Raw genomic sequence first — 25,141 nt, forward strand, 5'->3', positions numbered from 1 at the left:
GAAGGCCCTGCACCCCCGGCCCGCAGCCCCCGACCCCCCGACTCTGCGGAGGAGGCGTGGAGTGGAGATGGTCTTCCCGGACCTAGACGAGCCTGGGAGCTGCAGGCCCGAGAGAGAATCCTGCCTGCGACCCAGGAAGCCTGGGTTCTGGTCCGCGCTCTGCCGAGGGCTCGCCGAATGACCGGAGGCAAGTTGCTTACCTGTTTTCGGCACCGTGTGGCGAGGAGGTTTCCGTCCGGAATCCACACACCCCCAGTCTGGCGGGGTCCCTTAATGGAGTGAGATCTGCTGAGATCGCGAGTCCCCGCCAGCGAGCACCCAGCCCTCTGCCACCACCACCCCCTCCCCCCGCGAGGGCCAATCGTTCCGTCCGAGACCGCGGCGCCCCCCTGGATGGCCTGCGGCGGGGGTCTGGAGCGCCCCCATGGCTCTGGCTGGGTCCCCACGACACCTACGCTCCCTCCGTGGGGCTGTGAGGGTCGAGTTGCTGCCAGCGACAAGCCTGATGATCAAAGGACTGTCAGACCTACGTGCTCGTTTATATTTGAAGTATGGACCCAGTTTCTGTAGTAAATACCTATTCAAAGAGTTAAAGCTCCAGCAGGAAGTTTGAAAATCATCTCCCTTAATGTATAGCTCCTTGCCTAAAGTGGGTATATCATAAATCCTTAATTTGAAAAGGACCCAAGGCCATTTCCTTGGGCCCAACAATAAGGAACTTTTTTTTTTAATGTTTTATTTATTTCTGAAAGAGAGAGAGAGAGACAGTGTGAGCAGGGGAGGGTCAGAGAGAGAGGGAGATAAAGAATCTGAAACAGGCTCCAGGCTCTGAGCTGGCAGTCAGTACAGAGCCCGATGCGGAGCTTGAACCCATGAACCATAAGATCATGACCTGAGCAGAAGTTGGATGCTTAACTGACTGAGCCACCCAGGCACCCCCAACTGTAAGGAACTTAACTAATGTTGATGGGAGTGATTTTGTAACTTCCATTACTTGCCTTTTTGACAGAATTTTTGCTCTTTTCTATCTCTGATACAGATAGTAACTGTCCTGGTTGAAGCCCCCAGAGCTCCAGCCAGACCTGAGGCACTAGTGGGTGTGAGAAGCTGGTCATGCTTCTACGCTGCTTGATTCATTTCGCACACAGAAACACAAGAGGCTTCTTGATATTGCTCTTACCATACCTACCTGCCTGTCACCTTCCCAGGCTTGGCTAATGTGTGAACGTTTTGTTATATGGTGTTGTGGAGGTCAAGGGAAAGGAAAGGGAACTGGATGCTGAGGCCCCAGAAGATACAGTGAGAGAGAGCTAGTTCCAGACGTACCATGACCGCCAAACACTGTCCTCCCTGCTACATTACGGTGACCCAAATGTCCAGCCTAATAGCCAGGAAATATTCCCATTCTTGATTCTAGGAATCAGTGCATCCTACCACTTGGCAAAGATTCTAGTTTGTTACTGGCAGCCAGTTCTTAGGGAATCTGGATCATGTTCCCACAGTGAGGAGCTGACTTCAAAAGAGGCCACCCTCCTTCCTAAGTTACCCATGTCTGTAAAAGGTGATTGTCAGTGGTGTGTGGGCTGTCTGCCCACCTATGATCCAGATTGTTGTAACAGGCATCCATGATGTCTAGTTCCTCCATGGTAAGTTGTGGGCCTGTCCAGCCCCCTTCCCAAGGCAGGCCCGCAGGATGACTGCCTTAGAGTTAGCCACACTGGCTAAGCGGCTGCAACGTGTACAATATCGGTGTTCACTGAGGAAGGCTAGGCAATGTGTTACATTTTGATTTTCTATCATCATAGGAACCAGGCCTAGTATTATAAGCCCCCAGACCCAACCTGTGTCTGGAACCTAAGCAAAGCCCAAGCGCTTCCACCAGGATGCCACCAATTAGTTTCACCCCTTTGATAAGCTGTCCCCAAATCCCAGTGAATTCATTGTTAGAATTGACCCCAGCATTTACCAGTGCTGCTTCTGCCTTCTGGACACTTGAGAATCCAACCCTCAGACTCCTCTAGCTTTCATCTAGCATAGATAGGATTAGGCATTTGACTAAACCAGCTGATTTATTCAGAATAAGTTTATTGCTTAAAATTTTTTTAAGTCACTTTTACTTTATAAAGGTTTTGCTGAATGATGAAACTAGCTTTCTTTTTAAAATTTTTTTTTTTTTTTTTAACAGGCTGAGATGTCAGAGACCTCAGGGACTTCTTTCAGGACTCACAGAAGCCTCCCACACCCTGGTGACGGCACATAGGGACTGTTTTCCTACTCTTAGTCTGAATGACTGCCAAGAAGGAAGGCAAAGGCAGAGCAGTTGGGTCTCTGGCTTTCCCCGCACTTCTCATCCTTTTTAGACTCCTTTCTGAGGCCAAGGATAAAGTTCACTTAACGAATGACTTTGAGTCATGAATGAAAACTCTCGCTCTTTCCATGAGAAAGAATTAAGAGATGGACAGGTAAGCAAGCACTTCTATTTAGGAAAGAAGGTGTTGGTTGGGGATATGTTGTGAATAGTGATAACACAGAGGATATATCACAAAAATGTAGAACTTTAGAAATGTTATAGGAAAAGCCTAATTATAATGCTCTTTGTTCTATTAGGGGAAGTTTGTGTTTATTCATCTCTGAGTCAATTGCCTTTGTTAGTAGCTTATGTTCTAAATGGATTGTGGGATTTTGTTTTGGATTTGCTTGAGTGAGAGAAGAATTTCAATGAGGAATCCCTCAAGGTATTTGTGATTCATCAGTTTGTTTACCTTATTGACCCTTTGCCAAATAGATGCTTTGGCTTGATTATCCTAGGGTGATGACTGGTGAGCCTGGGAGCTGACCCTCCCTCCCTTACCTTTCTCCCTGCCTTGTCCAGAAATGGCCTTACATCTATTGGCCCCTGGGACAAAGCCTTTGCTTTGGGAGCCCTGGAAGGTTTTCTTCACTGTACTACAGAGAGAAGTCTTTGGCCACTGGAAGGGACTGAATTGAAGAGGAAAAGGAAGGATGAAATGAATCCTGAGCACACAGATCCCTGCAGGGAGCTGTTCAGCATAGTGAATCATCACGTATTTTTGAGAACACATTTTGTGCCTAATACAGTCTTAATGGGTGTCAGAAATAGGAAAGAAGTATAAGAAAAGATTCCTCTACTCAAAGCAGCAGAGTGTGATTTAAAGATAGACTGTGTTGGGGAAAGTAAAAATTCTAGGCACTGGGCACCTGAATGCCTCAGTCGATTGAATGTCTGACTTCCAATCAGGTCACCATCTCACGGTTTGTGACCGTGCTCACAGCAGCAAGCCTGCATCAGATCCTTTGTCCCCCTCTGTCTCTGCCCCTCCCCACTTGCACTCTCTCTCTCTCTCTCTCAAAAAGAAATAAACATTAAAACAAAAAAACCCTCTAGGTACAATTTCAACATACTCACAAAAAAGAAGCAGAGTATGGCTAAGTACTAAGTAGAGTAAGTAGAAGTAGACTTACTGCTTACCCCAGAAATGTGGTAGGGGTGAGTGTACAGAGGGGCCAGTGAGCCAGGGTAAGGGTGGTCCTTGGTCCCAGATCATGAGCAAGCACCCCTGTTACTCATAAGGTAGAGGTCACTAACTTTTCTTGGGCTCAACTGTAAGTAATTATTTTAAAAGATGCCCCAGAGAAAGCAAAGCAGGTACTCGTAGCAGGAATCCTAAGCTCGGGTCCCTGTCTAAATGTCCAGACTCGGGCTGTGAACAGGTTTGTCATACCGTCAACACCGAGGAAGCAACTCAGAAGAGCTGTTTTCTTGGCACGCAGACCTTTTGCAGGGAGCTTGTGCTGGCTGCAGGGCTGAGAGAAGGGGAGAGACCCTTGCAGTGTAGCTCCAGTGGGTAAGGTGGGCCACCTTGAGGAGACACAACTGATCTTGAAGGGACTGGAGGCCACAGGAAAGGTGGCGGTAGGGGTGTATTCTGGAGGAAAACCACACGACCCAAGGTCAGAGGCGAGAGGAACTACAGCAAGTATGTTCACAGGACTGAAGTGGGCAATAATAGTGAGAAGGCCTCGGGGCACCTGGGGGGCTCAGTCGGTTGAGCAACACTGACTCTTGACTTCAGTTCAGGTCATGGTCTCACGGTCCGTGAGTTCGAGCCCCGCGTCAGGCTCTGTGCTGACAGCTCAGAACCTGGAACCTACTTTGGATTCTCTGTATCCCTCTCTCTCTGCTCCGCACGCCCCCACACACCCACTCTGTCTCTGTCTCTCAAAAATAAATAAGGATTTTTAAAATTTTTAAATAAATAAACATTGTAAAAAGAAATTAGTGAGGGGGCATCATGAGGCCAGTGATGGAGGAGTTTGTTCAGCTGCGGTGTGTGTCGGCATCCATTCTTGTGTCCTGGTCATAAAGAAATCAAAGCTTTGTTTAAGGAGTAGTAGTTGGCAAAGTATGGGAGGGGGATTAGAGTAACAGAACAGGCTGGAATTCTGGGGCCTTAATACAAGCATTGACTTTTTTTTTTTTTTACTAGTTAATTTTCATTAGTTTCTTTCTTTTATTTATTTTGGAGAAAATAATACATTCACATGGTCCAGACTCCAAAAAACCACGGAGGATGTATTTATACTGAAAAAACTGCCTTCTACTCTTGTCCCCCGACCACCCAGTTTTCTTCTGGAGGCCAAGTCACTGCTTCCTTGGGTGTAATTCTGGACACAGTGTCAGCAGAGCCAAACAAATGTATTTGTGTATTTTCTGAAAATACACATGTTAAAATAGTGTATATATTCTGCCCTTTGCTTTTTCCACTAGATATCTCACGTGGATTGTGCCATATTGTCCACAAAATACTTTCTCATTCTTTTTTATGGCTATATTGGATCTCATTGAGTTAATATGCTCTCATTTGTTTAGCTAGTCCTTTAGTGGGCATTCAGGGTTTTTCTAGCCTTTTGCTATTACAAGCATTGCTACCATGAATGGTGCTATAAGCATGTCATTTTGCACATAGACAAGTATATCTGTTGGGTAAATTCCTAGAATGCAATTGCAGACCCAAAATGTACAAAGTATATCTGATTCTGTCAGGTATTGTCAAGATGTAGAGGTGGAAACAGTTTACCCTTCGGGGTGTTCTAACCCTTGGTTCGCGAGCGAACACTGTGTCATCACACTTTTTGATATTTGCTAACATGATAACTAAAAAATATTATCTCAAAGTAGTTTAAAATTTTTTTTTTGTTTTAATGTTTATTTATTTTTGAGAGAGAGAGAGACAAAGTGCAAATGGGGGAGGGACAGAGAGCCAGAGAGAGACACAGAATCTGGAGCCAGGCTCCAGGCTCTGAGCTGTCAGCACAGAGCCAGACGAGGGGCTTGAACTCATGAACTGCAAGATCATGACTTGAGCTGAAGTTGAATGCTTAACCCAGGCACCCCAATCTCAGAGTAGTTTTATTTGACATTTCTCTTATTTTTTTTAAGTTTATTTATTTATTTTCAGAGAATGCGAGAACAAGCGGGGGAGGGGCAGAGAGAGAGGGAGAGAATCCCAAGCTGGCTCTGCTCATGAACCATCAGAACATAACCTGAGCCAGAATCAAGAGTCAGATGCTTAACTGACTAAGCCACCCAGGCGCCCCTGACCTTTCTCTTATGAGTGCCTTTGAGCATTTTTTTGTATGTTTCAGAACTATTTATGCTTCCTTTTCTGTAAGCTGTCCACATCCATGCCTGTTCTTTTACTGGGATGGGTTTCTTTTCCTAACTAATTTGTAGGATTTTATTTCCAACGTTATTAGGAAAATTAGACCTGTATTGGTAATCTGAATGGCAAAATTTGTTCAAGTGTTTTTTTTCTTTTTATGTTTTATTTATTTCGAGAGAGAGAGAGAGAGGTGGCGTGAGCAAGGAAGGGGCAGAGAGAGAGGGAGACACAGAATCCAAAGCAAGCTCCAGGCTCTGAGCTAGCTGTCAGCACAGAGCCCAACGCGGGGCTAGAACCCACAAACCATGAGATCATGACCTGAGCCAAAGTCGGACACTTAACTGACTGAGCCACCCAGGCGCCCCTCAAGTGGTTTTTTTAAGCTCTGATGGGGCAAGGTTTAGCTGAGCAGAATGTCCAAAGGTAACGGAACTGCCTCACTGAACTTTACTTACTCAGAGCCCTGAGACGTTTCATGGAGCCAGGAAATCTGAGATAGCATTAATTAAGCTTTTTGCAGTTTTTCTTAAGACTAGATTAAGCAAGTTTCCCTTACAGTGTTCCTTATAGTTGACTTCTAAGGAGTTTAGCCATTTTCATGGGTGTGGTATTGGAAAAAGGTGTGACATTTAAGCTGTCAACTTTGGAAGACCTATATGTGCCCAAGAGCTTGACCCTGCTTTGTCTTACAGGTTGAAAGTGTGTGTGCTGGGTGTCCTTCACCATATGACAAGGACAACAGTGTTCTTCAGGCTTTCAGAGGGATTCCTGTATGTATCACCCAAGCCCAGTACCTCCTGCCCGTACAAGCTTCTGTTGCATGTTGGTCTGTGGTGCCAGGCACCAGGGACATAGGACAGCACAAACCTTGCCTCTAGGAGCTCACACTTGGGAGCAGAGGTGTGGGGCACAAACTTGCAAAACAACCTCTGACTAGCAAAATAATTACTCTAGTGAAGCAGACTAAAGTGCAGTGGGAATACCAAAGGCACACCACAGTCTCAGTTGAGTATTGTGAACTATTAAAGGAGAGCATATGCTTGTCCACACATCGCCCAACTTGTACATCAGAGTTGGAGTTTTCCATGTGCTTCTCTTTTAAGATTGGCTTTAATCAACTCATCCTTCTGGTCTCCAGTTCCAAGGGTGGGGGTTGGTTGTGTGGATGGAGGGGTGTGGATTTGCCCTCACACTAAAGGTCAGCTGCCCCTACAGATCTCAGAGTTGAAGAACAATGGCATCCTCCGGGCCCTGACAGCTGAAGCGATTGGATGGGAGCCAGGTGGTAAGGCCCCCTTCAGGGCCCTTGGAGCCTGGGTGGGACCCATGTTCAGAGCTCCCCATGTCTACTTTTCATCATTTGAACTTCTTTCACTACTTGTCCTATAGAATTTTATAGATTTATCATCCTTCAAAGAAAATTAGAATCAACACTGGATTAGGAGTCAGAAGGCTTGAGTCCTAATCTAGCTCTGCTCGTGTACTTTTGGGGAAACCATATCATCTTTGTGTCTACAGTGGGGATACCAATGCCTCCTTTATCCTCAGAGCGATATTGTGACAATGAAATGATTCAGTGCATGTGAAAAGCCTTAGAAAAAGTACCCTATTTTATCTGCTTTATGTGATTCTCTCATATACTGTATTTAAAGCTCATTTCACTTGCTGGTTTATGACATGGAAACGCCTACTCATCAGTTGAGAAACACTAGTTATGAAGTGCTATAATTCTGGGTTAAGTGCTGCCTCCCTCACCTACCAGCTGTAGTATCTAGGGCCATGTTTCTTAACCTTCTAACCTTTACTTACTTCATCTTGTAAAGCTGAGTGAGTGACAGAAATTGTATAAAGAATAAGTGAGCTAAATAAGGTAAAGTGCTTAGCACACAGACTACAAATCTGTAGTAAGTGCTCATTGATTTGTGTTGTCATCTTTAAATTCCATAAACTGAAAATATAATCTCCAAAAATTTGGGGCTTGCTAAAAATATTCTAATGTAGAAAAATTATTTGGAGATATATGAAATTTCTTCTAATAGAATTTTATCAGGGCACCTGGGTGGCTCAGTCAGTTAAACATCTGACTGGCTCAGGTCTTGATCTCATGGTTCATGAGTTTGAACCCACTTCAGATCTTCTGTCCCCCTCTTTCTGCACCTGCCCTGTTCACACACTCTCTTAAAAATAAATATTTAAAAAAGAAAAAGAATTTTGGGCCACCTGAGTGGCTCAGTCAGTTAAGCGTCCAACTTCAGCTCAGGTCATGATCTCATAGTTCATGAGTTTGAGCCCCACGTCGGGCTCTGTGCTGACAGCTCAGAGCCTGAAGCCTGCTTTTCATTCTGTGTTTCCTCTCTCTCTGCCCCTTGCTCTCTCTCTCTCTCAAATAAATAAACATTAAAAAAAATTTTTTAAGAATTTTATCTTCGCTGTATGATGACAAACCTAACATTTATTAGATGTTTTGCTTTAAATGCCAAAATATTTTATATTTCAGTACAACTGGCATTTATATGCCAGATATTTTTAATCGTATTGAATGATTACAATTTTCTTCCAGACTGCTCACAGCTCATTTAAGTTTATAGGCTCATGAGGCTTCTGGCTGGCTCAGTTGTAGAGTGTGCGACCCTTAATCTTGAGGTTATGAGTTCGAGCTTCACGTTGGGTATAGAAATTACTTTTAAAAAATAAAATTTGGGAGTCACCTGGCTGGCTCAGTTAGTTAAGCATCCAACTTATACTTAGGTCATGATCTCACAGTTTGTGAATTTGAGCCCCACATTGGTCTCTCTGCTGTCAGAGTGGAGCCTGCTTCAGATCCTCTGTCTCCCTCTCTTTCAAAAATAAACATTTAGGGGTGCCTGGGTGGCTCAGTCAGTTAAGCATCCGACTCTTGATTTCAGGTCAGGTCATGATCTCACAGTCTGTGAGTTCGAGTCCGTGTTGGTCTCTGCACTGAGTGAGGAGCCTGCTTGGGATTCTGTCTCCTTCTCTCATTGCCCCTCCCCTGCTTGCTCGCGCACGCGCTTTCTTTCTCTCAAAATAAATTTTAAAAAATAAATAAACTTAAAAAAAACAGAAACTTCTTAAAATAAACATTGAAAAAATAAAATCTTGGATAGATAGATAGATAAAGCTAAGCAAGCTTACTAAATCAGCAGTGCTATTTCGTGTGTAAGTGAAAGGGAGCCCAAATAAAGGAGGCAGTCAAAAGAGGAAGAAAGATAAAGAACTGTGCACATGTGAGCTGTATTTACTCTCCTAAAGGTTTGTGTTTTGCCTCCACTGTTTTCTGTTAGTCAGGGGGGCACTAGTATTTATGTCAGGATTGTCTTTGGACGGAGGAGGAGCTTCCCTGGTTCCAAGAGGAAGGGGAGGAGGTGCTTTTGCATGCCTTGGACATTTGTCCCCAGTGTTTAGGCACCGGAGTGCAGCTGCTGGCTGGGACCTTATACCTCCTGTTGACTGACCTGCAGTCTCAGCAGATTTGTACATCTTGCTGGTGAGGCTTCTCCTCCTGACTCACAAGCTTCTGCCAAGTTCTTTGTAGGTGAGGGTGTGTGGGGTGAGAAGTTGGCCAGGTTGCTTGGAATGAGGGCCAGTGAGGTGAAGAGTCCATGAAGCTGGGTGTGGGTGAGGGTGAAGGGTGACAAGGCCCTCGGCGCGCCATCCTGAGCGATCCCTGCTGCCGCTCCACTCTTCTCTTTGTTCAGCCGCTTTCTCCCTCCTTTTCATCTCCCAGGGATCCAAAGTGCTGGAAGGAAGTTTCGTTTTCTTCACCACCCAAGGTCAGGCACTCTGTATCCTGGCGAGGTTATCTAGCTTGGGGGCCCTGAGGCTCGGCGTCCCGGCCCACCCCAGAGCGGGGCTGGCAAGATTGAATTCCCTAGAAATCAATCCGAACCCATGTCCCCTGCTGCCACTGCCCACCGCCCCCCGGACCCGAACCCAGGGTGGTCAGTGACTCTAGCTGGCATGCACTGAGTACTGCTCTTTGGGCCACGTCGCGGCCTGAGAAGCTAAGGAGTTATGCCAGCCTCACGGCAGCACAGGAGCAGCAGCACATGGTTAGCGCATTGCCCACGGGAGCACCGGCAGGAGCGGCGGAGATGAAGGCCTCTGGAGTGTGCTCTCAGCAACAGCCCTCCGTGGCTTCCCAGCAGCTTTCTCTTCCTCAACATTTGTTACTGGTTTGAGTTTCCAGTAGCATTTTAGTGATTTTATTTTATTTACAAGTATGCCTTCAAAACAGTGTATTGTCCTGTGCTACCCTCGGTCAAGACTGCATGGCTGAGAGGAACTGCCCCCTCACTTTTGCCACGGGAGATGGAGGCTGGAGAGGTCATGATTTGGGTTCTTGGACTCAAGTCTCTCCGTTTTCTCCATTATCTGTTGATTTCCTCTCTCGCAAATGGGGAAACGCCCATGACAGGACATGCCACCAGCAGTCTGGGCTAGAGAGTGATGGCTGTGGTTTGGAGAAAGGGCTATCGAGGCTGCATGGTGGTCATAGAGAGCCTGTCTTGCTGCTTTCGTTCACTTAGCAAGCATCTGTTGAGCACTTGCCCTGAGTCAGGCACTGAGCTAGGTTCTGGACCCTGTCCCCCTCTAGCTCCCGGTGTGGTGGGAGAGCCCATTACAGCTCTGGTGAGCACTGGGTGTCAGGAGCTTATGGAGGACCGGCTTCCAGTTCAGACTTCATGGAGTCAAAAAAGGTGTGCGGGTGAGGGCTGACGTCAGAGTTGGCTGGGGTGCTGACTGTCCGCAGTGGGGGAACGGTCTGTGCAGAGGCACCGCAGGTGGGAGGCATGGAGGGACTCTGCATGCCTGACGGCACAGGTAGAGATGCAAGAAAGACCCAGATTGTGAAAGTATTTGGATGCTGTGCTGGAGAGTGTGGGTTTTATCTTGAGAATTACGGAGAATCCCTGGAGGGCTTTGAGCAGAGGCTGGCATCACGTCTGCCTTTTCGAACGTTCACTCTGGCAGCCGTGTGGAGAGGGTATCTGAGGGCAGTGAGACCCAAGACAGGCAGACAAGGCTGGGGCTGCAGCCGCGATCCGGACAAGCCTAGATCTCAGAGGGTCTCCTTTTCTTGCTATTACAGCTGTGAGTGTGGAGGTTCTCAGAGCCCAAGAAGAATGGGAAGCTGTGGACAACATCCAGACAGAGACAGGTAACCACAGGAATGGCACTGTCCCCACACAGCCCCGCTGCTAGTAACGGCTCCATCCACACATGTGGCTAACATTTTTGTGACACTGAGATTAGGAGACAACTACTGAGCATTTTCGTTTTAGCTCCAGACATAGAATAAATTATCTCTCCAAATCCAGAGATGATGACATTCTCCCTCTGGAGGAAATGGGAACGAATGCCATGGGGAAAGGGCTGCCATCTACTCAGACCTGAGAGAAGATGGGGAGGACCTTGGCCGGGATCAGCTTCTGCAGAGTGATGAGGTCGAGCAGAAGGATGGAGGCTGGCAGCCTGGGTCCCTGCCTAACGTTGTTCACTGTACAAGGAAGTCTCCGGAGATAGGGGTGGAAGCCATCTGCTGGAAGGCTCTGAGGGCTGGGTAAAAATGGTCTCACTTCCTCTTTTGACAGGTTCAGATGGAGCTATCAGAGGGTAGAACTGGGACCCATACATGGTCTGAGCTCTCCTGGAGCTCCTGAAAAGTCATTACAATGGACTGTATCAGTCCTCACCTATAGCTGCTAACTGATAAGTTAATTCCTGTGGACAGTACCAAAGGACAGAGAAGGGGTCATTCATATAGAGGGTATGAGAAGGGGCAAAGTAGTGGTTAGGAAAGGCCCCTAAACAGACCTTAGCATGTTCCTATAGGGGTACCTACTCCAATCAGTGACTTGCCTCCTCACAGATGAGTGGAATTTAGGGACCCCCCCTTGCAGGGCAGATCTGTCCCTACTCAACTGCAGAGGGCAGCCTAGCAAGCCTCTGAACAGCACCGTCTAAAAAGGCAGTTGGCCCAGCAGATGATGGCAGCCCCTTGAAAGAGGATTGGTTTTAGCTGTAGGTATCTGACGTTGGCAGCTGAAGGCCAGCACTTGGCTTAGAGGTGAGAACCAGAGGGCCCTCGGTAAATGCTCGCTGACAGAATGACTACTGTTATCCATCCTGGACTGTCTTCTCTTTTGCTACAGGTCAGGCCAGCTCAGACCAGCCGGGGCAGCTAATCTCCTTCAGTGAGGCGCTGCAGCATTTCCAGACTGTGGACCTTTCTTCCTTCAAGGTATGAAGTAAGGAGGTTTGGGTTCTCAGGCAAAGCACCTTCTTCCCAGGGGCCAGGTTTCTATCCCACACCGGGTAAACAAGCTAGAAGCTTCCAGTTGAGGACCCTACCTCACCTAAGAAATCTTAGAGCACAGAATCAGGGGTAGCTAAGGACCCATGCTTCATCTAGGACCCCAGTGCCCTTCTTGGGACCATGTCCCCAGAGTTCTTGTGGTTAGATAGTTCCTTAAGGAAGCAAGGCAGCCAGTCTCGAAAGCTGAGAAATTCATGGCCATTGTAGGAAAATCTTCTCTTCCCTCAGGGAACCAGAAGTGATTTGAGAATTTTAAAAATATGTGAGGTTGGAAAAAGAAGAAACATTGAAGAGAATAAAAGCTTGCAGGCTTTCTGGGTCATCTTGAGTGACTACAAGTAACTTTAAGAGGATTGTGATTTCAGATCTCCAACGTAAAACCAGGTTTAAGAGAAGCAGCAAAGACAAGAATCGGGTTGGTTTTTAGGACCCAGAGAGCCAGAAGCTCCCCAAATCAGAAAACTCTAAGACCTGCTGTGGTGGCCCTGAAGCCATAAGTCAGCATAACCTGCTTGAGGCGGTGCTGGTTGTGGTACAGACAGAATGCTCCAGCCACTCCTCAGGGATCCAGCTCCAAAAAAGTTCTCACCAAACGCCCCTCCCCACTGGCTCCCTCACTCTGGAAGCTGAGAGGACCTGTGAGACTTTATACTCTATGTCCTTTCCAGAAAGAGACAGACCTACAAAAGGTAAAGCAGCCCTGCCAGGAAACCTGGCCTGGCTCTTGTCAGAGCAAAGCGAGGTTCCCGGCGCCAGCCATCTCCAGCCTTCTTGGCAATCAGTGGAACAGGCAGCTCTGGAGAAGCCCGGAGGAGCAAATGCAGACAACAGGCTAATAATGTCTGTATTTGGGGACATCTCTTTTCTACTTACAAAACTCCTAGGGGTCAGAGAGCCTGTCTCCAGAGATTGAGCAGCCGTTTCTTAGCTTCTGCCCCCTTCCGCTGGCCCACAGACCAGCCAGTTAGTAGGGGAGCTACTTCTTTCTGCAACAACAGTCCCTGTGCTTATTCTGAAGGCCAGTTTGTTAAGTAGGTGAACTCAGAGGGGCGCGTGGGTGGCTTAGTGGGCTGAGCGTCCATCTCTTCATTTCAGCTCAGGTCATGATCCCAGGGTTGTGGGATCAAACCCCGCATCGGGCTCTGCGCTGAGCGTGGAGCCTGCTTGGGATTCTCTCTTTCCTTCTGCCCCTCTCCCCTGCTCATGCTCTCTCTCTCTCTCTCCCTAAAATTAAAAAAAAAAAAAAAAAAAAAAAGGCAAGTGAACTCAGCGCTCTGCTCATTGCCTGCAATTTCCTCCCCAGAAAAGAATCCAGCCAACTATTCGAAGGACTGGGCTCGCTGCCCTCCGGCACTGCCTCTTTGGGCCTCCGAAGCTCCACCAGGGCCTCCGTGAAGAAAGGGACTTGGTCCTGACCATTGCTCAGTGTGAGTGCCCGGGGCTGCATCTGTGGGCAGGCAGAGAGCACTGTTTGCCTACCCATTGTCAAGGCTAAGCCAGAGGTCTTGACTGTACCACGTTGTGGGGGAGAGCGGGAGCTGCGGGATGAAAATGTGGGAGAACACGGTGATGTAAGTACAGTCCAGATCTATCTCCTGCGAACCATTTTCTGGGAAACCCTCAGTTGTCCCTTTAGAGGCCAGCAATCTGATGTGGGGGGTGTGTTTTGGGGTAGGTGGCCTGGATAACCAAGATCCAATGCATGGCCGCGTCCTCCAGACTATCTATAAGAAGCTGACTGGCTCCAAGTTTGACTGTGCCCTCTACGGAGCCCACTGGGAAGATCTGGGCTTTCAGGGTAAGAGCCAGGAATGGTTCATCTTTTCTTTGACCCCTGCTTCCACCACTAGAGTGAGAGCCCAGACAGTCCTCTTCCTATCATGCCGATGCCCTGAGGCCTGATATCTGCGGGGGAAGAGGGTACAGTAAATGCAAAGGCCCGGAGGTGAGCATGTTCACTATGCTTGAGTAATAGCAAGGAATGTGGCTGAAGTGAAATGATCACTTGTGGCCTTACAGGCCATTGTCAAACATTTACTCTAAGTGAGACAGAAACCATCAGAGTGATAGGATTTGGAATCTAGTGTTTTATTTCTCCTCTTTCCTTTTACCTACTTAGACTACTTTATTTTTTGAGTGAAACAAAATGATTTCAGCTGTTTTACATTATACAACTATTTTCAAAATCATATCAAGTTATTTTTATATGAAATAGGAAAATGTCTTCACTTAAAAAGGAAATTTTAGGGGCACCTGGTTGGCTCAATTGGTTAAACATCCCTGCTCTTGATTTCAGATCAGGTCATGATCTCACGGTTTGTGGGTTCGAACCCCGCATTGGGTTCTGTGCTGACAGCTCAGAGCCTGGAGCTTGTTTCAGATTCTGTGTCTCCCCCACTTGTGCTCTGTCTCTCTCTGTCTCAAAATTAAATAAAAAAACAAAAATAAATTTTTTTCCTCCATATGCCATGATAATCCTGTCAGTGGTATGATTTTTGTTTCAACCATCAATTTTAAAAACTCAAGAGAAGGAGCAAAATCTGCTGTATTTACCCATATGTTTATTTTTTCCATTGTTCTTTTTTCCTTTTTGATATTCTGAGATTTCTTCTTTTATCGTTTCCTTTCATTTTCAAGAACTTCTTTTAGCCATTTTCTAAAGTAGTCCTGCTGGTGATAAATTAGTTTCAGGTGTATAATACAGTGTTTCCACAGTTCCATGTATTACTCAGTGTCATCAAGATAAATGTAACTCTTTTTTTCTTTATTTATTTTGAGGGGGACAGAGACAGCATGATCAGGGGAGGGGAAGAGAGAGAGAGAGTGGGAGAGGGAGAGAGAGAGAGGGAGAGAGAGAATCCCAAGCAGGCTCCTTGCTGGCAGTGCAGAACCGAACATGGGGCTCAAACTCACAGAACTGAAATCATAACCTGAGCCGAAACCAAGAGTCAGACACTCAACTGGCTGAGCCACTGGGCACCCTGTTTGGCCCTGCTAGTGTCACTGGCTAAGAGGGGGCCCCGGTACCGAACTACAGGACTCATTACAGGAGTCCCATGTAGACTTCATTGACATCACAAGGGTTTGGGGGCTCAGTCCCAGCTCCCCAGTTTGCTGACACTACCTTGGAGAAACTAAGGGACACCTTGTTACAGTCAGGCAGGGGTGGAAGTCCAGACTCCACACTTGGCCTATAGCAAAGGTAAAGTCCTTGAAGCTCATGGGAGGGGGGCTTCATTTGGCATTGCTCGCCGTCACCCTCCATGTCCTCATCTCTGTTACAGGAGCAAATCCGGCCACAGACCTGAGAGGAGCAGGCTTCCTTGCCCTCCTGCACCTGCTCTACCTGGTGATGGACTCAAAGACTTTGCTGATGGCCCAGGAGATTTTCCGCCTGTCTCGTCACCATATCCAGGTGGGGCTTTGCTGGGGATCCAGAAGAAAGGGCTGTGGAGCCAGGATCTGGGTGCACGGTGCTCCTGAAATCAAGAGAGCCCCATAGGGTGCTGTCTCTAGCGGTTGGAGGCTCTCAGGACAACTGGGGCCAAACCAGGTCCAGGCTTTCCCCCGCTAGCCTGACCTACACTGGGATCTGAGCTGCACTACTTGTTAGCTGCACTAACTACTTGTTAGCCTGGGTCTTAAGCAAGTGCTTCAACTCCTCAGAGCCTTGGTTGCTTTCATCCATAGAATGGAAATCACGGACACTTCAGTTGGATAGTTGGGGAAATTAAATGAGATAGTATATAAAAGCACGGGACACAGCTGTGATATTAATGTGTCAACTCACTGTCCTCCCTGAGGGAATCCCTTCAACAATATTAATGGATTATCCTGACCCTGAAGGAGAAGAGTTAGGCTTTATGTGCCCCAGAGGAGGAGCTTTGCCTGTGAGGGTCAAGTGACACACGTTCTTACTTACAGGCCAGAGGTGGCTTCTGTAGCCCTCGGTCTGTCCAAGCCTTCTTTGGGGTCGGGTGTCATGTTTTCCCAAGTAATAAAAGGTGGTAGTTTCACCTTTGGTTTGTTTTGTTTTGTTTATTTTTTTTTAAGATTTTATTTTAAAATAATCTCTGCATCCAACGTGGGGCTTGAGTTCACAACCCTGAGATCAGAAGTCTCACACTCCATGGACTGAGCCATCCAGGTGCCCCATCCCACCATTTTATTTTCTTTTATTTTTAGAATTTTTTTAATGTTTATTTACTTTTTTTTCTTTAAAATTTTTAATGTCTTATTTATTTCTGAGAGACAGAGAGGCAGCATGAGCAAGGGAGGGTCAGAGAGAGAGGGAGACACAGAATCTGAAACAGGGTCCAGGCTCTGAGCTAGTGGTCAGCACAGAGCCCAATGCGGGACTTGAACCCACGAACTGTGAGATCATGACCTGAGCCGAAGTTGTACACTTAACCGACTGAGCCACCCAGGTGCCCCCCATCCCACCATTTTAGAAAACAAATTTGACTGTTTCCTGCCATTCATCTATGCCAGGTGCATAGGACCTGGAATTTTCCACTAAACAAAAAAATTTAAGTCATTTATTTATTTTGAGGGAGAGAAGAAGAGGGAGAATCTTAAGCAGGCTCCATGCTGCCAATGCAGAGCCTGACTCGGGGCTCAGACTCACAAACTGTGAGATCATGACCTGAGCCGAAATCAAGAGTTGGACACTCAACTGATTGAGCCCCCCAGGAACCCTCACTAAATAAATTTTTCTTCAGCATTCCCTATGCTAGTTATTGTGCTTAGTGCTTGAGATACATCAGTGAACAAAGCAAAGATCCTTCTAGCACAGAAGATAAGGCAGTGAGGCTAACACGTAAATGAATGATCGATGCTCAAAGGTGATAAGTGCTAAGGAGAAAGAACAGGTGGGGTAAGGTTAGGGTGCTCAGGGTCCCTCTTATGAGAGGGTGGGACTTAAACCAGACCTTGAAGGAGGTGAAGGTGTTGACCCAGTTGGTATCTGGGGAGAGCATTCCACACAGAGGAGCAGCAAGAGCACAGGCACTGAGGAAGGAGTGTGTCTGGCACATGAAGGGGCACCAGAGAGCCAGCCGGACTGGAAGGATCACAGAGGAGCACTCAGAAGGGAGGTCATATGACTGATGGGCACCGGATGGCAGAAGGCCTGCTAGATTATGGGAAGGACTTTTGATTTTACTCTGAATAAAGCAGGGGTTTCCAGCAGCCTGGAATACATGATTCAACTCAACATTTTTAAATGTATCCTCTCAGCGGCTAGGTTGAGAATGGTCTATAGTGAGGGCTTTTGTAATCCAGTCAGAGATGATGGGTATTTTCAGAGGAGGTGGTGTGAAGTGGTCAGATTCTGGATATAGAATCTTAAGCATATGGGCTTAAGAAAGTAGATCTAGTTAGGGTGGGTGGCCCAGTTGGAAGGGCATCTGACTCTTGGTCTTGGGGTTATGAGTTCAAGGCCCACATTGGAAGCAGAGTTTACTTTAAACAAAAGAAAGTAGAGCCTGCATATTTTTCTCATGGATTGATTAGGGGTATGAGAAAAAGAGATTTTTAGTCTAAGCAACTGGAAAGATAGAGTGGCCATCAACTGAAATGGAAAAGAAAGAGCAAGGTTGGGGGGTTCAGTTTGCCATACAAATTTTATTTTTTAAATGTTCACTCACTTATTTTAAGAGAGAGCACAAGTGGGGGAGAGGTGGAGAGAGCGGGGAGAGAGAGAATCCTAAGCAGGGTCCCTGCCCAGCATAGAGCCTGACACCGGGCTCAATCTCACAAATCGTGAGATCGTGACCTGAGCCAAAATCAAGAGTCAGACACACCAACTAAACCATCCAGGCGCCCCACCGTACAAATTTTAGAGTGAAGTTATGCATTTTTGGCAAGAACACCACGAAAGAGCAGTGCCCTTCTCTGTGCCTCAGCTCAGGAGCACATAATGCCAACATGTCTTACTGCTAGTAAGGTTAACCTTGATCATGGGTTTAAGGTGTCTACCAGGTTTGTTCCCTGTAGAATCATTATTTTTCCCTTTGTAATTAGTAACTGTCTTAGGGAAGATACTTTGAGACTGTGCAAATATTCTGTTTTTATATCAGTATAGACTCCTAGATATTTATTTTATACTATGGGTTACAACCCAGTAATATCATTACTTATTTTGTTGCTCACATTGTTTCAAGCTCTTTTACCATTTTTGGAACTCTTTCATGTGGAGGCCCAGGGTAGAGGGCTATTGCCAATGCCAAATTGCTCATTTGTTTTCTTTCTTTTTAAAAAAAAATTTTTTAACGTTTATTTATTTTTGAGAGACAGAGCATGAGCAGGGGAGGGACAGAGAGAGAGGGAGACACAGAATCTGAAGCAGGCTCCAAGCTCTGAGCTGTCAGCACAGAGCCCGATGCAGAGCTCAAGCTCATAGACTGGGAGATCATGACCTGAGCTGAAGTCGGACACTCAACCAACTGAGCCACCCAGGAGCTCCTCCTCATTTGTTTTCAAGGACAGGCTTGAAGGTGAGGGAGCAAGCCAGACACATGTCTATGGGGGGAACATCCCAGGCCGAGGGAGCAGCAGGATGAGAGAGAAAGTACTGGGTACTTGATCTGCACAGACCCAGACCGACCACTTTGACCACTCCGTTTCTCATCCGTTCACTGGCTGGCCTTGAAGTACCTTGCTGGGGATTTACATTCACTCCACAATATGCATGTCGGCCAGTGCGATGGAACAGCAGTTTATTTATTTTTTAATTCTTTTAATGTTTTATTTATTTCTGAGAGAGAGACAGCATGAGCAGGGGAGGGTCAGAGAGAGAGGGAGATACAGAATCCGAAACAGGCTCCAGGCTCCGAGCTGTCAGCACAGAGCCTGACGCGGGGCTTGAACCCACGAACCGTGAGATCATGACCCGAGCTGAAGTCGGACGCTTAACCAACTGAGCCACCCAGGCGCCCCAGGAACAGCAGTTTAACCTAACAAGAGGGCTGGCGTAGGCGTCAGGAAGCTAGATGCTGGTTCCATCTGCAGTATTATTATGGGGCTAGGACATGAGATAAGTCACTTAACCTCTCCAGGCCTCAGCCTGCTCTTCTATGAAATAAGGGGCTTGGCCTAAACAATTCTTAGGTCCCTCCCAGACTTATTTTGAAATTCCTTGAAGTATAAGCAATGCCAAGATTTTAAAGTAAAACTTGACCTCAAGCCCTTATGAACTTTGAAAGCACCATTTTCTAGGAGACACGTATGAGAGCAGAGTAACAGCTGGGGGCCAGGGCTCTGCCTGCACCTGGTCCTGTTCGCTCCTCGGGGTAACGGAAAGTTCCACGTACCCATGGTACATCCTGCTAAAGGGGAACTGGCAAAAGAGTACACATGCCGGGGTGGGGGAGCAGACTCCCACGAATCCCAGCAGTGTGGAAGTGTTTAGCACACGCCATGCAGAGAAGGGGTGCTGTAACAGACCCTGAGGGTGCAGGGCACATCGGGCTACTTGCTGGCAGGCGAGGAAGCACCTTATAATAACACTTGCTCATATACACACTTTTGTAGCCTTCCGCACACTTTCCATGCATTGTTCCCTTCCGCCAACGTGACAGGCCTGCAAAGAAGTAGGATAGAGATGATCTTCGTAAGTCTGTTTTCCAGCAGAGAAATGTGAGGGTCAGAGAGGACCTACGTCTCCTGACAGCCAGCCCAGCAGTGGGCTCCTTACAGCAGTGGTCACCAGCCAACAACCCACTTCAGAGTCACCTGGCGGCATGCAGGTGCCCAGGCCTCTCCCCAAAACTACTGGATTGAATCTCCAGGGATGGGGCCACGTGAGCAGCCACCGCAAAAGACAATCTGGTCTTCCTTGCATCAGTATTCAAAGGTGGTTAAGCCTGAATGTGAGAGAGGAAAATGTGCAGGTCTAGTTTCCTCTGCCGGCTTTCAGTCAGCTCCTCACCACAGCCTCAGTGCGGTATTTTAGCTCTAGGCAACACTTGTTGGGGGCCAAGAACCGCCGAAGAAAAGGAGACATTTAGATCTGAATTCCAATTTTTCGCTGCTTTTTAGTTAATGGGCTTGGGAAGAATGTTCCCAAGTGTGAGCGAACACTAGGTTTAGAGCCTCTGTTTATTATGTTGCTACCATATTCTTGTTCCCGTGCTTTATTTTTAGACTGAAAAAAGTTGGGGTGCCTGGGTGGCTCAGTCGGTAGAGTGTCTTATATCAGCTCAAGTCATGATCTGACAGTTTGTGGGTTCAAGCCCCACATCAGGCCCTGGGCCTGCTTCGGATTCTGTGTCTCCCTCTCTCTCTGCCCCTCCCCACTCGCACTCTGTCTCTCTCTCTCTCAAAAATAAACCTCAAAATATTTTTTTTAAAAAAAGGCTAAGGAGGGGCGCCTGGGTGGCTTAGTCGGTTAAGCGTCCGACTTTTGCTTAGGTCATGATCTCGCGGTTCGTGGGTTTGAGCCCCGCGTCGGGCTCTGTGCTGACTGCCAGCTCAGAGCCTGGAGCCTGTTTCAGTCTGCGAATCCTTCTCTCTCTGACCCTCCCCTGCTCACGCTGTCTCTCTCTCTCTCCTAGAAATAAATAAAACATTAAAAAAAAAAAAAAGGCTAAGGAGGGGACAGTCTTCTACAAGTATACGTGGTAATTAAAGAGGCAGTACACGAAGGTGTAAATGTGTTGTTGCTGACCTCAGCTACTCATGCTGAGGCGAGAATAATTACGAGCATTTGTTAGCAGCTCCTAGTCTGGCGCTGTGCTTAGTATTTTGCATATACGATCTATTGCTGTGACAGTAACTCTGTGAGCAGGTTGTGGACTAGAAAATAGAAAACATGAACTATAGGTAATAAAACCCATCTCATAGCATTTTTGTAATGACCAGTGACTCGAGTCCACCCAGCATGGCCCTTTTGTCAAGGTCGCCAGGACCACCCCGGGTTCAGTGATTCACTGGGAAGACACACAGGACTTGGCCTATAGTCACACTCACAGCCCTGATTTAGTCTAGCAGAAGCAAAATCAGCAAAGGGAAGGGGTGCCTGGGGCAAATGCATAGGAAATCAGGCGTAGGCTTCCTTCCGAGAGTCTTCTCCCGGTAGAACTACACGGGATGCACTTAATTCCTCCAGTGTCAATCGTGCCGCACAGGAGATGTTGCCCGCCAGGGCAGCTCACTAGAGATTCAGTACCCGGGGATTTATGGGGGGCAGTCATGCACACACCCTCTGTGTAGCACACACCAAAATTCCAGAGTCAGAAAAGGCAGATACTCAGCATAAACCATATTGTTTGTCCATACAATTAAGGCACGTGAGTCGTTCTGAGGGGATGGTGGAAACCCTCCCCAAGTCCAAGTTCCCAGATGCCAGCCAAAGGCCACCCTTGCAGGCAGGGTTTCCTAAGGACAGCAGTCTCGGGCCTGGGGCATTCACTCTTTCCTGCGCAGTACCCAAAGTTCTTTCCTTTTTGGTTTTAAGAAGCGGAAAGCTAAGTCTCCTAGAGTTCAGGTTGCCTTCTTAAGGACACACAGCCAGCAGGTGGCCAGGCCAAGGTGTGGAACCCAAGTGTCATGGAAGGCCCCGGGAAAAATCTTTGCAGGGCCAGAAGATCCTCTACAGTTCAGTACTGTCAGGTAGAACTTTCTGCAGTGAAGGGAATGTTCTATATTGGCACTGCTCAGTACAGTAGCTACTAAGCACAGGTGGCTATTGAGCACTTTATATAGTGAATAGGACCAAGGACTTCAGTTTTGTTTTGTTTTTTTCAAAACATTTTGAGTTTACTTATTTGAGAGAGAATTCCAAGCAGGCTCCCCACTGTCAGCACAGAGCCCCACTCAGGGCTTCATCTCACAACCGTGAGATCATGACCTGAACTAAGATCAAGAGTCACACGCTTCACGGATTGAGTCAACCAGGCGACCCAGGAGTTCAGTTTTTTTCAACTAAGGGGTTGAATTTTTGTTTTAAGTTTATGTATGTAATTTGAAAGAGAGAAAACCAGCAGAGGAGAACAGAGAGAGAGACAGAGGATCTGAAACAGGCTCTGTGCTGACAGCAGAGAGCCAAATATGGGGCTCAAACTCATGAACTGTGAGATCATGACCTGAGTCGAAGTCGAACATTTAACTGGCTAAGCCACCCAGGCATTCCAAGGAGTTGATTTTTTTTTTAAATATTTTTATTTATTTCTAGGGGAGAGAGAGAGAGAGACAGCGTGAGCAGGGGAGGGTCAGAGAGAGACGGAGACACAGACTCCGAAACAGGCTCCAGGCTCTGAGCTGGCAGTCAGCACAGAGCCCAACGCGGGGCTCGAACCCATGAACCGTGAGATCATGACCTAAGCAAAAGTCGGACGCTTAACCGACTAAGCCACCCAGGCGCCCCCCAAGAAGTTGATTTTTAATTATGTTTAATTTTTTAACTATATGTTTTTTAAGTTTGTTTACTTATTTTGAAAGAGAGAGAACACAAGTGGGTCAAGAGAGGGGGAGAGAGAGTGCAGAGCCTGATATAGGGCTGGATCTCACAAACTGTGAGGTCATGACTTGGGCTGAAGTCCGATGCTTAACTGACCTAGCTACCCAGGCACCCCTAATTTTTAACTAATTTAAGTAGCTCTGTGTGGCTGTCTGCTACCATACTAGACAGCACACACAGTTCTGCATCATAATGTGATGGCTTTTCCTTCTCAGGGGAAGCAGATGGGATAAAGAGACTTTGGCTCTTACTCCCAACTAAGGAGTGTACTGACCTGTGTGTGCCTCTCAGGGGGTGTCCTTGGGGTATGTGCAACAATGCAAACTAACATGTGAAGAGTCAGGCTGTCCCTGACTCTGTGCCCGCTCCATTCCAGCAATTCCCCTTCTGTTTGATGTCCGTGAATATCACCCGCATCACAATCCAGGCCTTAAGGGAGGAGTGTCTTTCCAGGTGAGTCCCCACATTGGTCACCCCCACCCGGCTGAGGAGAGCGACCCAGCAGAGCCTGGTTCCCTCCCACTCCTGCCCCATTCTCCCCCAGTCTCCCCCTCCCGGAGCCCCAACAGAGTCCAGCCCCAGAGGTGCAGGCTGCCTGAGGAATGGCTCCCTGGGGGAACAGAGGGCAGGAGGCACCTAGCTGTCAGCTTGTGTGCTGCAGAACGGGTCACCCTCCTTCTGCTGTAGGGAGTGTAACCGGCAGCAGAAAGTGATCCCAGTGGTGAACAGCTTCTACGCCGCCACCTTCCTCCGCCTCGCACACGTTTGGAGGACTCAGCAGAAGACCATCGCTGACTCCGGCTTTGTCCTCAAAGGTGTGCTCTTTCTTCGTGGGGAGGTCTGAACTCCTAAGGTCCCCACGTTCAGGGACCCCAGCACGGTTGCTAGGTTTGGGTTACGGTTCCCTACCCGGTCCCTTCCATTCACACCTTCTCAAACTCCAGCTTCCCAAAATCTCCATCAGCCCACCCACTGGAGTCTGCTGGTCATCCTTTCTCTCCACCTCTCCTCCCCTTCTAACTTCAGATCATATTTACTGAATCAAAAGCTGGGTCCAACAGTTGGCCTGACCATTCAGAGTTGAGACTGTACTGGCCAAGGTAGAATGAGTAGTTCCTGTGGCTTGCATGGTCCATCAGCCTCCCTCTCTGGAGAGCTCTCCACCTTGGACTCTTTCACCCTTGTCGCCACGGGGTCTGGGCTGGGGGTGCCCCCCACCCCAGAGCTGCTAGGCCTGGACTGGTGTGCAGTGCAAAACGCCCTCAAGCCTTTTGTTCTCATTCCTCTGTTCCAGACTTGGAAGTGTTGGCCAAGAAGAGCCCGAGGCGGTTGCTCAAAACCCTGGAAATCTACCTGGCTGGAGTGGCAAAGGGACAGGCCTCCTCGTTGGGAACACAGAAGTGCTATGGGCCACAAGCCCCTCACTCCAAGGATCTCACCTTCACAGGCGTGTGTGACCTGCCACCACATTCATCCACAGGCACACGACTGATCTGACCGACCAGAGGCTGACAGCAAGACCTAACTGCTGGACCACATGGCCTTTGGAAGTACATAGGGCACATTATGCCGAGTACACACTGGCTGGGCCTGCTTGGGGAAGCCGCGGACCCTCACCCACGAGGGACATCAGGGATAGTTAGACTCGTGCCACACCCCGCAGACCGGCCTCCAGAGCAATGAACTTGCCACAGTTGGAATTGGGCTAGTTTAGAGCTGGTTTCCAGGTAATCCCAGTGAGTGAATGGATCATGAGGCGGGAAAGCCCTTCCTGGCTGTTCTGTGTATCAGCACATTGAAAGATACACCCACACAGAGGCCGCCAGAATTCTGACCCCTGGGGCATCAGGCTTTCAGGCCCCGGGTGCCCACAGGACAGGGACCCTGTGGCTAGCATTTGAAGGGAATAGCAGTGGCAGCAGCCAACAGGGGGCAGCATGAACCAGAGCAAGAGCCTTCCCCTCCTCCACTGGCTGCTGCTGCAGGACCCCTCTGGGATTTCTGGCCTCACACTTACCCCACCCTCGGCTCCCCATGCCTCTGCCCCGCTGTTGAGGTTCCAAAAGCTTTCAGCTGGGTGTCTCCATTGCTGCCCATCCCCACCGCCCACCAGCTGGGCACCCCACTACGGCACAAACCCCACCCTGTGAAGGTGCATGGTTCCCACCAGGGGTGCTTTTCTGGCCTGGATGATGGAGGAAATTCACACTCCGGCAGCTTTTGAATAAAAGACTTGTCCTAGGCCAAGGACCCCAAGTGTTTTCCTCCAGGACAAGCCTGGTTAGAGCCAGGTGCTCCAGCTCAGGGAAGGCACCGGCCCCACGCTCCAAGGGAAGGCTGCTCTGCCCTGGCCACGCTCCTGCTGAGGGCACAGGTGTCCATCCCGCACTTACAGGCCCAGGGACGCCTCCCACACTCCACAGCCAGTGGGCCACGTGGCCCTAGCTGCCATGAAGGTTGCTAAGAGGCATCCATGTGTTTTTCCTATGCGTGCTTCTGGGAAGCTGGTAGCTCTGTGGCTCCGTTCCTCCAGGCCACGGTATCCTTAGCTGGGCAGCAGGGGGCAGCCAAGACCCCACAGCACTGTTCCCTGTCCTCTGTACTCCTTCCAGTAGACCCATTGAAGACCACTGTCCAAGCCTCGCAGGCCTCTCTGAGTCT

At 48.1% G+C, this 25,141-nt stretch overlaps 1 protein-coding gene across 1 annotated transcript; it reads left to right on the plus strand.

Moving 5' to 3' along the window:
• The first annotated feature begins 6 nt into the window (after window positions 1–6).
• Window positions 7–24,723, plus strand: ELMOD3 (ELMO domain containing 3). The gene is made up of 12 exons (XM_077751916.1): window positions 7–187; window positions 2,186–2,462; window positions 6,377–6,454; window positions 6,900–6,969; window positions 10,795–10,863; window positions 11,858–11,946; window positions 13,325–13,448; window positions 13,697–13,819; window positions 15,306–15,436; window positions 22,857–22,933; window positions 23,168–23,295; window positions 23,775–24,723. The coding sequence occupies exons 2-12, from the start codon at window positions 2,412–2,414 to the stop codon at window positions 23,975–23,977; spliced, it is 1,143 nt and encodes a 380-aa protein (XP_077608042.1). The 5' UTR covers window positions 7–187; window positions 2,186–2,411; the 3' UTR covers window positions 23,978–24,723.
• Window positions 24,724–25,141: the final 418 nt, after the last annotated feature.

Source organism: Crocuta crocuta, unplaced genomic scaffold (genome assembly GCF_008692635.1).
Source record: "Crocuta crocuta isolate KB4526 unplaced genomic scaffold, BGI_CrCroc_1.0 scaffold430, whole genome shotgun sequence".
Lineage (NCBI taxonomy): Eukaryota > Metazoa > Chordata > Mammalia > Carnivora > Hyaenidae > Crocuta > Crocuta crocuta.